General features: G+C 43.2%; 1 protein-coding gene across 9 annotated transcripts in view; it reads left to right on the top strand.

Annotated features, from left to right (window-relative positions):
• Window positions 1–827: 827 nt before the first annotated feature.
• The window catches only part of TMPO (thymopoietin), a 45,786-nt gene continuing 35,494 nt past the window's right edge, over window positions 828–11,119 (top strand). For 2 of the 9 annotated variants that reach the window (XM_067559756.1, XM_067559754.1), the window contains exon 1: window positions 833–1,258. In XM_067559756.1, coding sequence (XP_067415857.1) covers window positions 1,016–1,258 — 243 coding nt within the window. In that variant the 5' untranslated portion in view covers window positions 833–1,015. Of the gene's footprint in view, window positions 1,259–11,119 lie in introns of all 9 variants that reach the window. The other 7 variants (XM_067559762.1, XM_067559759.1, XM_067559761.1 and 4 more) reach the window with 6 other exon arrangements.

Here is an 11,119-nt window from a genome sequence, read left to right as displayed (position 1 = left end):
AATCCAGCTACCTGTTCCCTCTGGGCAAGTTCTTGAGCTCCTGGGGAAGTTGTGATATCAGGTCTCAAATAATGGGAAATGTTCCTTTCAAACTTTGCAATACAGTAGAATGGACTTTTTTTTCTTTAATTTTATATAATATTCACAGCTTTGCAAGAGCAATGTCCTAGCTGGATTTTATCTCCCCTGCCTAATCAGTGCCCAGGCCAAAGTTGTTTCCTGAAGAACACCAGGAAGGTCTGGCCCGTGTGTGAGGAGGCACTTCACAATAACTCTGAAAGTGAGTTTTGACAAGCAAAGGATACACGTGGGACAAGCGGTGCTGCGGAGGGGGGGCTGATCGTACCACTGGGGCTGGCTTCAGACGACTTGCCGCGGGACCACGCGACCCATAAGCGATTTTACGCCGGGCTCTAGGAGGCTGTTAAATGTCTCACTGAAACTCAACTCAGCAGCAAAATCCTCCATGCTCCGCTTCCCAGAGAGCAGCGAAAGCGACTGCAACAGACAGTGTCTGGCAGCGGCAATTCCTCTCCAGCCAGGCGTCTCGCCCTTGCCCTCCTTCAGCAGCAGAGCCTCGACCTTCGCCTTGTAAGGGGGAAGAAAGGGTTCATGCGGTGCTGGAGGAGACTATGGCGGAGCCTAGATCTTGCATCTGCCCTGCCTCTGACTCCTGGGGGCGGGCCAGGCAGTATAGCGCCAACCCCCGCGCCTCTCCCGCCTGAGCCGAATTTAAACTGCGTTACTATTGCTCGCGCAAAGCACTAATGCTGGTCGAACCCTCGCGCCGCTCCCCCCTCACCGCTTCAGCCAATAGCAGCCCAACTTCATGGCTCGCCCGACCAATCCGGGCGCGCCTTATTGGAGGTGGTCGGGCGAAGTAGCCTAGCCGAGCGCGCCGCGAGTCGGGTGACGGTCCTGGACGGTCCATTGAGCTGGGCAGGGGAGGCGATTCCTATCCTTTCCCTCCCTCCCCTTTGTTGTGCCTCTCCCGGGAGGGCGGCAGAGGCCGGCGATGCCCGAGTTCCTGGCGGACCCGTCGGTGCTGACCAAGGAGAAGCTGAAGAGCGAGCTGATCGCCAACAATGTGAGCCTGCCGGGCGGCGAGCAGCGCAAGGACGTGTACGTGCAGCTCTACCTGCAGCACCTCACCGCCCGCAACGCGCCTGCCGCCGCCGCGCCCGACTTCTCCAGCGACGAGGAGAGGGAGCCCACTCCGCTCGGCGCCAGGGGTAGAGGCGGAGCCGGCCCGGGCCGGGTAAGAGACCGCCCCTTGCCGCCCCGGGGATCCTTGCGCTTCAGTACAAAGGGCTCTGGCGGTCCCCCCGACCGAGAGCTGAGTAGCTCCCGCGCTGTGAGCCCCGCGGGCCCGCCCCTCCGCCTATTCACCCAGCCCATGCAGACCCGCCCCCCCCCGGCGAGCTGGCCGCAGCAGGCAGCGTGCGCGGCTTCCCGCTCTACCGGAGGTCCGGAGCGCGCCTTGGCGGCCCCCGCCTGTCTGCGGAGGCTTAACTCGGGGGCGGGGAGAGCTCGGTGCCTTCCCGTCGCTCAGAGTTCCCGCCTGGGGCAACAGCGGCTCTCTGTGGCCAATACGAGCTCCTCGGTACGGAGCCTCCCCCGGCGGCTCTCCAGTCTGCGGGGCGCTCGGGTCTCTCCCACGTGCCGGCCCCTGGGTGCACCGCTCTGCGCCGGCAGCCGGGGACACTCCCTGCCCCGGGAGACGGGCGCTCTGCCAGAGGGATTTCCTTTCCTAGTAACTTCAAACAGAGCACGCCCTAGTGTGTCTAGCACAGCCCGCTTCGCCCTGCGCCCAGGCTGCCGAGCACCTGACAGCCTTGCGGCCCTGCAGCTCGAAGGCTTGATGAGTGGCGGCTGCCAGCGCAAGGAGCACCTGCTTTGACTAGGATGTTTGACTAGGCTGGGGGATCAAGGTGTCTTACTAGTGCTTCTGTAACCTTTAGCAGTAAAGTTGCTGACTGGGCAACCATCTGATGGATGCTTGCTTATAATATGTAGAATAAAGTAATATGGTAACAGCCTCTCTCATGTAGCATGCCAGGTTCTTACGCTGTAACTCGAGTTGGCTAAAGATAGGTCTGTATGTGTAAAGTATTTTTAAAAAGGGAACTAAGTAAGTAAGTACGTTACAAATCTTTAGAACAGTTTGCCCATGACTTGAATGTCCAGCGACTTAAACTTCACCAAAGGAAGAGACATTACAGGCTTCTATCCACAAGACTGTTTTTTTTATCTAAACATACCTACAGCTCTCCTATAGAATATATCACATGCATTGAAATAATAGTGCTGAGACAATGTAAACATTTTTGTTCACCTTTGGTGGATCACTACTAAGTCTATTTTCTTTTGAAGGGAAAAAATACTTAAATTCGATCTAAGGTTTTAAGTGTGGCTGTACTTACCTGTATCTGAGTGCATATGCTAAACTGGGAAGAGCATGTGTTCAAGTAACAACAGACAGTCACAGAACTCTGGCTCCACCCCCCAACTATGCATGTAAGGCTAGAGTGGGATGATGACATGCAGCCCTTGCCTATAATGGGTAAACTTTATTTAAACAGTACTTACTTGAGAGGAAATATTTTTGCTTGTAGTCTAAAATACAGCCAGATACCATGAGGATGGGTCTCATAAAGACTTGTAATAAATAATTGCTGCTAGGGGTTGGTTGGTTGAGTCTTATAAGTTGTAGTTCTTTATATCTTTAAAATACTGAATCCAGGAGACTAAAATCCTGTACCTTTTAAAGGTGACCTGTGAAAGGGTGAAATTAAACTTGTGCTGGAAAGTCTCTCTTTTTTTTTTTTTTTTTTTTTTTTAAACACTAGAAATTCAGAACTGTAGTATAATGAGTAGCAAGTGGTGAAACTAGGACATTTTGGGTCAAGAAACTGAAAGCCAAGCAATTGAAAGAGGAAGGGATTTCTATGTCAGACTATTAAACTTCCTTTTTGTTCTAACACCAGAGTCAAATGCTTGAGTAGCACTTGGGAGAAAGGCAGCTTTTCTTTGAAGCTTAACGTTTGAGCTCTCAATAATTTATCCTTTGACACCTTCCAGAAAATCTCTCACAAAACCAGGAAAAGCCAGACTCGACATGCTTCACAATTCTGAGGCATCCCAAAAAAAAAAAAAAAAAAAAAAAAAAAAAAACAGCAGGAAAATATCATATGTAGAAAGATTTTTGGTCTTCTTTTGTACATCATAAGGAAACAAAAATGCATCACAAATCACATTTTAAAAAAAATCCTTTGCAGGTGACCTTTTAAACCATGTTTCTAACCTATACATATGGATCCAACACTTACCCTAAAAGACCAAAAAACCCCACCTTACTGCTGTGAGTATCATGAGGAATATTATTATTCAGGTTATATAATGGTTGCAAGAACCATAAACCTCTAGTTTATCATGCGACTGAAGGTGAAGTTCTTTTAGCATAAAAATTACAATAAATGACCTTACTGGGAGCATGTTCCAGTTTGAAAGTGGTATAATTGGTTTGTATGTGAGGAGGGGTAAATGTATAGTACTTGTCTTATAATAGTCAGTTGGATAAACTATGTAGTTTTTGTCTACTAAAAATTAATTTAATCTGGGTATTTTGGTAATACTTTGAAACACAAGCTTCACTACTGTGGTTTGTGCCCAGAACTCCAGAATTTTCTTACAGCTATCTTAAGCTATTCTATTCTATACTTGTAATGTTAATAAGAAAGTGATAATCTGAATATTACATAAACAATATTTACTTTGGAAAATGCAAATAGTTCTATAAAAATGCAAAAGGTGACAAGGCCAAGACTAGTGTTAACTTGCAAAAGCATTCAAAGTTCTAGTGTAACTTTAACTCCATTGAACAGATTTTTGGCAAATTATATGTCTTGAAACACTCTGGTACCTTAGCTATTATATTACACTTCCTTATTTTGATACCTGTTTGGACATAACTTATTCTTAGGCTATCCAGAGGAGTGCCAAGTGCTTCAATACAGATGCACCTGATCCCTGCTTCAAGAAGCATAATAGTGGTATGAGACATGATTTAACGCGAGCTAACAAATCATTAGACAGAGGGTTGGCAGAAGATAAGAAAAATACCAAGAAGATAATTAATCATCAAGCTCTAGTGCACAGCATCACTAAGGTTATGCATTTTCATTAAGCCAGCCTTGTAAAATTGTACTCTCTTGCGGGTGACTTGGGCAGGCTTTGTCTGGTCTGGTGAACTTCTATGTCTCTCTTGTGAGACTGGATAAGTCTACTCCATGTCTTAGAACTGTATTGATCACACTAGCAATTTCATATTTTATACAAAGCGACTAAGCCATTTCTTGAGGTTTACATGGTGGTATTGATACTTCAATACTTGGTAACTGATAGAGCATGCTAATCTTTCCTTATTTTGGAGCAGGGAGCTATTTAAGCAATGATCTCCTGCTGTGGGGGGAAGCGGGTTGTCTTAGCGATGACTGAAATATTAACTATCTAGAGATCTATTGTAATTTGGGAATCCAAAAGTAATTGTTGCATTTGAATAGCACTGCTTAAAAGCTAACATCTTAGGGTCAGGCAGCCTTACTGACATAGTTGCAGAACATAGTCCTAATATCAGTTCAATAACTTGAGCTCTGTTTATCCATCAGGGATAGACTAAATGTGTGAAAGCCTTCCGCTCCACTCTCTATTCAAACTACCATATAAGACTTCAGTTCATAGTTAACATAGTGAGTTTCCAGAAATCTAATGTGCGGTGGGTGCAGGAATTGCCTTCAAGTGTTTGGATTTGTGTATGATCAGTCAGATGTGCCTATTCACTTTTTGATAATACAAGAGTGAGGGGGACACTCAAAGTGGAAAGGCAAACTTAAAACATGTAGGAAAAAGAGAACTGCCAATTAATGATGGCTTGTTGGGCAACAGTTGATAATGGCAGATTTAAAAAAAAATCTTTACAGACTTAAAATAGCTGTATTCACAACTTGATAACTTACTTGTGATCTCATAACACTCCTTCCTCCTTCACCCTTTTCCCCTCGTACTGTTACATCTTATTTCAAATTAATTTTTGTGTTTGGGGCAGGGATTTTTTTCATATCAGAGGCAGGGCTGGAAGCATCGCCTGTTAAGGTTGTTCAGTATTGCCCATGCTTACAACTTCAGCCCAGTTGATTAAAGTTCAGCAAAATTTTTCATTCTGGATATCTGCCTCAGGCTGAGAGCAGGGAGACTCTCTCCTGTGTTTTCAGTGAGTCTCCCCTGACTTCTGGGTTCAGGCAGCTTGGTGGAAAGAACTGTGTGATTCTAATGCAAAGGGGACAAGAGCCAGGCCTGCCTGGGAGGTGGAAGGGGAGTAGATTGAGACAAGGAACCTGTGGGGTTTGGGAAAAGATTGGGACTTGGAACCATTGGGTGGAGGATAGAGAGGTCTACAAAGAGTGAGGGTATGGGGGAGACCTGAACAAAGAGACTGGGACAAGGTGCTTGGGGGGTGAACACACAGATTATGACTGGGAGCTGGTGGGGAAGGGGAATTTGGTTTGATAGGAGGGTGTGATTGTAGATTGAGGAGGACAGGAGTGCACAGGATAGATGGTATTCAGTTAATGAGAACCTGTTTTTTTTTGTTTTTTGTTTTTTTTTTTTTTTTAAATATTGTACAATGTATGGCCCCATGCCTTTATGGCAAACTACTCAAACCTTGCTCCTGAAGACAGAATTATTAATTTCCTCATGGGCTCATCACTATAGTATGAGTGTTCTAAGATTAATAAAGTTATTTTCACAACACCCTGTCTTGTGAGGACATTATTATCCTCATTTTACAGATGCAAAACTGAGGAACAAAGACTAGCACAAAAGTATCCAGTAACTTGACACCCAGAAAATGAGAAACCTGTAACTAGTGATCAACTATGAAAAGTTTTAAGTGACTTGCCTAGCACCATGTAGGAATTCTCCGGCAAAGTCAGTGACAGAATCCATGTCTCCAGGGTAGCATTCAGCTCCCTTAACTGTGAGGTCATGGTTTCTCTTTCTGTAGCCCCATGCCTCATTCACTATACACCTTCCATCTTCTGCAATAAATGAAGCAGGGGCTCTCCAGGTAAGTCTCCTCTGATTCATCCCCAGAGCAGGACCATTCTTTGTACTGAATGAGGTAGAGGTCCTGAAAGGGGGCAGGAGGAAAGGATGTGATCATGTAATTAAAGACTGTATCATGATGCATATACACAAGAGGACCAAATTAGAGTTTCATGGATAACCTGGCATTTCCTGACTTTTGAGGGTTTGATTTTTCAACCTTAATGTTCTCAATATTTTGGGGTGACAGAATATGTAAAATCTTTGTACAGTACAGAAATTTATGCTGATTAGAGCCTTTAGGTAATCATAGAATATTAGAGTTGGAAGGGACCTCAGGAGGTCATCTAGTCCAACCCCCTGCTCAAAGCAGGACTAACCTCAGCTATATCATCCCAGCCAGGGCTTTGTCAAGCCTCAGCTTAAAAACCTCTAAGGATGGAGATTCCACCACCTCCCTAGGTAACCCATTCCAGTGCTTCACCACCCTCCTAGTGAAAAACATTTTCCTAATGTCCAACCTAGACCTCCTGCCCTGCAACTTGAGACCGTTGCTCCTTGTTCTGTCATCTGCCACCACCGAGAACAGCCTAGCCCCATCCTCCCTGGAACCCCCTTTCAGGTAGTTAAAGGCCGCTATCAAATACCCCCCTCGTTCTTCTCTTTTGCAGACTAAACAAGCCCAGTTCCCTCAGCCTCTCCTCATAAGTCCTGTGCTCCAGCCCCCTAATCATTTTTGTTGCCCTCCGCTGGACTCTCTCCAACTTGTCCACATCCTTTTTGTAGTGGGGGGCCCAAAACTGGACACAATATTCTAAATGCGTCCTCACCAATGCCGAATAGAGGGGAATAATCACTTCCCGTGACCTGCTGGCAATGACCCTCCTAATGCAGCCCAATAATGCTGGTATACAAACAATAAGTAATGACAAGGAAATAATTACACCTTGTGCAAAAGCAACCTAGAATAATTATTGCTGCAAGGTATCTGAGATCAAGAGCTTAGTCAGACTCAGTAAAGGATTAGACACTTAAGTATAAAAACATCCAGTTATATTAAACAAAAAACATAGGAGGAATACAAATTCACATGCTTCATAGACCAGCCCTCAATGGTTGTCCTATCATATATTAGCATTTTTTGTATTCGTAATTCCCAGTATACATAGTTTCACTTCTGGCCGCAGATGTGCTGTTGACAAGACTTGTATTAAATAGCCACTTAGTAGGTTATAAAAATTCTACAGTTCATATGCAATTTTTTAATCTCAAAGGTCTTTTTGGATGTAAAAACGGCATCCTGTAACAAACCACATCTTACCTATGCTGCTAAGAACTAGTGCCCATACTTTAATGAGAACTGTGACATAATAGTTTTATTTTCATAGATGAAGTCACTCCACACTACTTTGAGACTTATGGGGTTTTGGTTGTGGTGGGTTTTTTGTTTTTTGTTTTGTTGGTAAATACCAACTTGCTGCTTGGGGCCTTCAGTGTATCTGTTTCATTTACAGGTTACCTGCAAACAACTGATTTTTTTTTTCTCCCCACCAGTTATAGTTCCTTCACAGTCTATTTTTTGGTGCTCTATAATACACGTGAGGGCTTCCCTGCTTGTATTTCTGGTATCTCTATGGAAAGGGTACTGGAGTCAGTGTGATCAGATGTTGGATTGTGTTTCTTGTAAGCATAATGTGCTGAATAGTAGCTGCCATTAGTGGTAAAATTCCTGTAGGCATCAGCAGTGGAAGGCTGAGCCTGACTATTTTAGTATGCACAACTAAGGATGTAAAACCACTAACCAGTTCTGTGGAAGTGCTAAACATTAATCTCCTATATCTAGTTCTCTAATACAAGCTTGATAGTGCATAGTAAACACTAATGTTCTACATCTGTCTAGAACTAGAGAGACTGACTTTGTTTTGACGTGTGAACTGGAAACACTCCTCTTTAGCTGTGGTGTTTGTAAGCTATCACTTATTTGTACTGAAGTATAGCCTAGAGAACTCAGGTGTCAGGCCCCTATCATGATAGGTACTGTAGAAGAATACAAGAGAGACTGGGTCCCCTTAGCTAAGAAGCAGTTCTGTGATATGGATCTAAAATATTACATAGTTTATACCTGAAGTATGCGTCAAAGTTAAACTCATTGGAGGTGTTGATCATGATCCGTAGTTGCAACCTCATAGCAACACACATACTGGCTCAAAAACGCTCTACTTTCTCCCCCATCACCAATTTCCACAGGATGGAAGGTTTTTCCTATAAATCTCTAATAAAGGGAATGAGAATTTTATTATCAGTTCAAAGATCTAGGATAAATTTGGGTGACAAGCCTTCAGATATGTACTCAGAAAGGGAATATCTACATTCATGCACTCTGTAAGTTAGTCAATTTTTTTTTTTTTTTTTTAAATTTAAAGAATCTGAAAGATGTTTTACTGTTTGGAGTTATTTAGTGGACCTCTGCTAACCAAGCTACTGTCAGGATTTATGTATAGTTATATGCACTGAAAACAAAATGCTTCAATTTTAACATGAAATACTTAATTGGCCCTGCTATGAACAGAATTCTTTGTAATCCAGAAGAACCTGAAGGAACTAATGAGGAGTAGTTACCTACCTTATCTCCCAATGCCACAGCGAAATTTTAACCTCCAGAGATAGAGCTAAAGGTAATCATTGATCCTATCCAGCTACTTAAAATTTTGTGGGTCTACAAAAAAGTCTGCTTATAACTGTAACAGCCTTGTGTACACTAGTATTACTAAGAGTTGTGGACTTGCATCAGTCATAGGGAATCTCTTAGATTTACATGTCAAAAAAACCCTACTTAGTGCAGACCAGAACTTTGTGTCAATTTACCTTGACAAAACATTGTTTGTCTGCAACAGTTTAACCATAGTTTTAAAACTGCATTAGTCAACTGTAGACTTTATACCCACTCAGTAATTTGGTTTATTATTGGTGTATTAAATACTAACAAAGGATGAAATGGGAATTCTAGCCTAACCCCACTTCAAGTACTCCCATGTTTCTCCACTTTGAACCCAAATGCTGTAGACTTAGCCTTTCAGATGAAAGTTCAAGGAATTGGTGGTGGTAGGTTTGAGCAAAACTCAGCTGCTCACAGTAGTATGGATAAAATACTCTTTCACTAACGTGGGGGAGGGGGGTTGGGTTTTTTTTTTTTTTTTTGTATTCACGTAATGCAGGTGTTTTAATTCCTAAACTTCAGGCACATCTAAATCTCAGTAAAGAATAGTCATGCCACTAAGCTTTGGGAAATTAAAGTTAACGTTTAAAGTTATGTACAGTGGATAACTTTACCTTCTAGTCTAGATTTACATGTTTTAAAAAAAAAAAAAAAAAAGTAGGGGGAGGGGCGCGAAAAGTTTTTCTGACATCTGTTAGCCAGAACACTAAGCCTAGTAGGAAGGGTGGAAGATACCTGTGCCACAACTTCTATCTCTGCCATCAACCCTCAAACCATGTCGCAGGCAATGTAAAGGATTTAAAACCAACGTGTGCTTTTCGTATGCTGCATGGAATTACAGCATGGTCAATCAACTATTCTCTTAAATGTATTACTACTAGGGCTGATCAAATGTCAGGAAGAAATTACTGAATATACTTGAATTTCACTGGTGTTAACATCTCATATGCTTAATAGTATTTGTCCAGTTGTAGGATTGGTCAGATAATCCATAGTGCTCATTGAAGTGTGACATACTCATATATTAGATAAAGATTCAGTGATGTTCCAACCTAATCCTTGCTTCTTTCTCTTCCTGTCTTACTCTACTCTTTGCTTCCCCTTGCTATTCATAATCATGCTATATCTATCTCCTGATCTGCTGTCAGTCTGTTTTCTTTTTCTCTGTTATGCTTTACTTCCTATTTCCCCATTCCTCTCCCAAAAACGCCCCTGTAGTATTTGCATCTTTAACTTGTCTGTCTCTTTTGCCCACCTCATTCCTATCTATGCACCTACTCATTGAGCTTGGAAGTCTTGCACCTAGTTGTCAGAGAATCAGGCCTATTGGCAGGATAGGTTCTATAGCCTTTACATTCACTCTTTTGCTTCAGAACTGTGATCCAGAATCCCAGCTTTTAAAGGCTTCTAGCTAGCCTTGGTGGTTGCAAAGATAACTCTGAAAATGTGAATCAAGTGCAAACTAATGGATAGAAATCTGCAGAGAGTATTGCACAGCATGATGATATGCCTTTCTCATCTGGGTGAGGGGTTAGTGGTCTCTTGACTTCGATCATTGAATGTGGTATGTTTCCAAGATGCCACAGCATACAGAATTCTGCTGTTTGTTTGGAATTTGCTATTTTGCTTCAGCCCAGCACCCAACTTTTTTTTGCCCCTCTGACCTACCTGCAGCTGCCTCTTGCTCTCAAGCCTTCCCTATGAGAGGAGTTAACTGGATTATAGTGCATGCTCTGCACTGTTCCATGGAGGTGGACAGGAGGGTCTCAGGGAGCAAAAGCTGGTATCCAGTTTACAGTTAGAGGAAGGAACCAGAGATGCAGCTGGATTGTATATACAAAAGGTCAGTAGCCAAGGCTTGGGAAGTCAAGCAGATGAGCCACTGAAAAGCATCTCCTTTTTTCCTTGGATCACAGTAGCTAATGCCTCTGAAGATGGCTCAGCTGAGAACACTGGAAAAAAATTATTGGTGTCAGTCAGTGTTATAAAGCTAGTCCATGATTATTTTTGTTCGATAGGCCATAGTTGTGTTCTGTAAGAGCAGGGGGATGATAAAAAAAAATGAACACGGCAGAATTTAGGGATGTTTACATTGGAACTTCCCATTGTGCAGTGGAGCATATGAAAGATGGGGAAGGATTACTGTTCAAGTGCACTGTTTGTGTGAGAAACCAATCCTTGTCTCCATTAGCTGTTGGGAGGAGACTGATATTTCCTACAGAGATGCTGTCCTGTGAGCCCTGCTTAGGGAGAGTGGGCATGGCTTAATTTCTACCTCTGGTTATCTGATACCACTCC

Source organism: Emydura macquarii, unplaced genomic scaffold (genome assembly GCF_026122565.2).
Source record: "Emydura macquarii macquarii isolate MOO-44397 ecotype Brisbane River unplaced genomic scaffold, CSIRO-AGI_Emac_v2 contig_2205, whole genome shotgun sequence".
Classification (NCBI taxonomy): Eukaryota; Metazoa; Chordata; order Testudines; family Chelidae; genus Emydura; species Emydura macquarii.
This window is presented reverse-complemented; position numbering and strand designations above follow the sequence as displayed.